Consider the following 1,383-nt stretch of genomic DNA (forward strand, 5'->3'; position numbering starts at 1 on the left):
TTTGATTGTATATATATATATATTTTTTTTAGGAGTACGATGAAAATTCTAGAAATTGTCTAGAAAATGTGAAGCTAAAAGATATAGAAAATGGATCATATATTAATTCTAATTATTTAATGAAATGTACATCAACGGAAACTGGTAATATTATTTAATATTATTATAGTATTATTATCTAATTTCTAGATCTATCTTTTATTTTATTTGTTGAATAAATGATAATATGTTTTTAAATTGTTATCACTTTATAAATCAAAACGTACGCCTGGATTAATAGATAAAAAAATATATCAGTAATTCATAATAATATTTTTTATTTGTAGAAGAATTTAATGAAAAACCACAAAATATTACTGAAAACGAGACAGTGTTAACTGACACAAGTTTACAAAAAGGCATATCAAATATTGAATTGATGATTGATACTTATCATGGTAAATATATTAACATTTATATTTATATTAACTATTGAATGTAATACTTATGTAAGAGATTTAATTTAAATATGTATAGATAATATTAAAATCAATACCAATGTAAGCTATTTTAGATTATGAGCGATGTTACTAAATGTTCTTAGAACTAGAGGTTGACATCCTATCTCTGCTTAGAAACATTATTTTATATGCAATTGTTTATCATTGAATTCAATTTCAACCCATCCATTATATTGCCTTACTAATGTCTTGGAAAACTCGAAGATTACTATATTATATAGCAACTTTATTTCTTAAATTTCAATTAAATCAATTAATTGTTTTGACTAATTGATTGGTTATATTAAAGGACTAATACATTTGGACAGTATATATGTGCACAATTAAACGTAGGTAAATTTTAAAAATAGTAATTTATTATTAATGATTCCAAATATCCCTATGTTTATCATATAAAAAATGAATAAACTTCAATATAAAACAAATATAGATTTTCTTAATCATAAAAAAAGTTTGTGGGAACATTTTTTTCAAAAATATAGTGTTCTACATACATCAATATTACTATTATTATTTTGTCTAGAAAATGTGAAGTTAAAAGAGATGGAAAATGGATGTTATATGAACTCTAATTATTTAATGAAATGTACATCAACGCAAACTGGTAATAGTATTTAATATTATTATAGTATTATTATCTAATTTCTAGTATCTATCTGTTTTTTTATTTGTTGAGTAAATTATATCTATTTAAATTGTTATTTCTTTATAAATCTAAACATTTGCTTGTACTAATAGATAAAAAATATTTCAATAATTCATAATAATATTTTTAATTTGTAGAAGAATTTAATCAAAAACACAAAATATTACTGAAAACGAGACAGTGTTGATAAACAAACCAGAACTAGAAGTCATATCGAATATTGAATTGAGAACTGGC

The 1,383-nt window shown here is 21.4% G+C and overlaps 1 protein-coding gene across 1 annotated transcript in view; it reads left to right on the top strand.

Annotated features, from left to right (window-relative positions):
• Positions 1–1,118, top strand: part of LOC115033193 — a 2,167-nt gene extending 1,049 nt beyond the window's left edge. Inside the window, exons 2-4 of the mRNA XM_029485345.1 lie at positions 33–144; positions 327–437; positions 1,024–1,118. Coding sequence (XP_029341205.1) covers positions 33–144; positions 327–437; positions 1,024–1,118 — 318 coding nt within the window. The remainder of the gene's footprint in view (positions 1–32; positions 145–326; positions 438–1,023) is intronic.
• Positions 1,119–1,383: the final 265 nt, after the last annotated feature.

This window comes from Acyrthosiphon pisum, chromosome X, assembly GCF_005508785.2.
Source record: "Acyrthosiphon pisum isolate AL4f chromosome X, pea_aphid_22Mar2018_4r6ur, whole genome shotgun sequence".
Lineage (NCBI taxonomy): Eukaryota > Metazoa > Arthropoda > Insecta > Hemiptera > Aphididae > Acyrthosiphon > Acyrthosiphon pisum.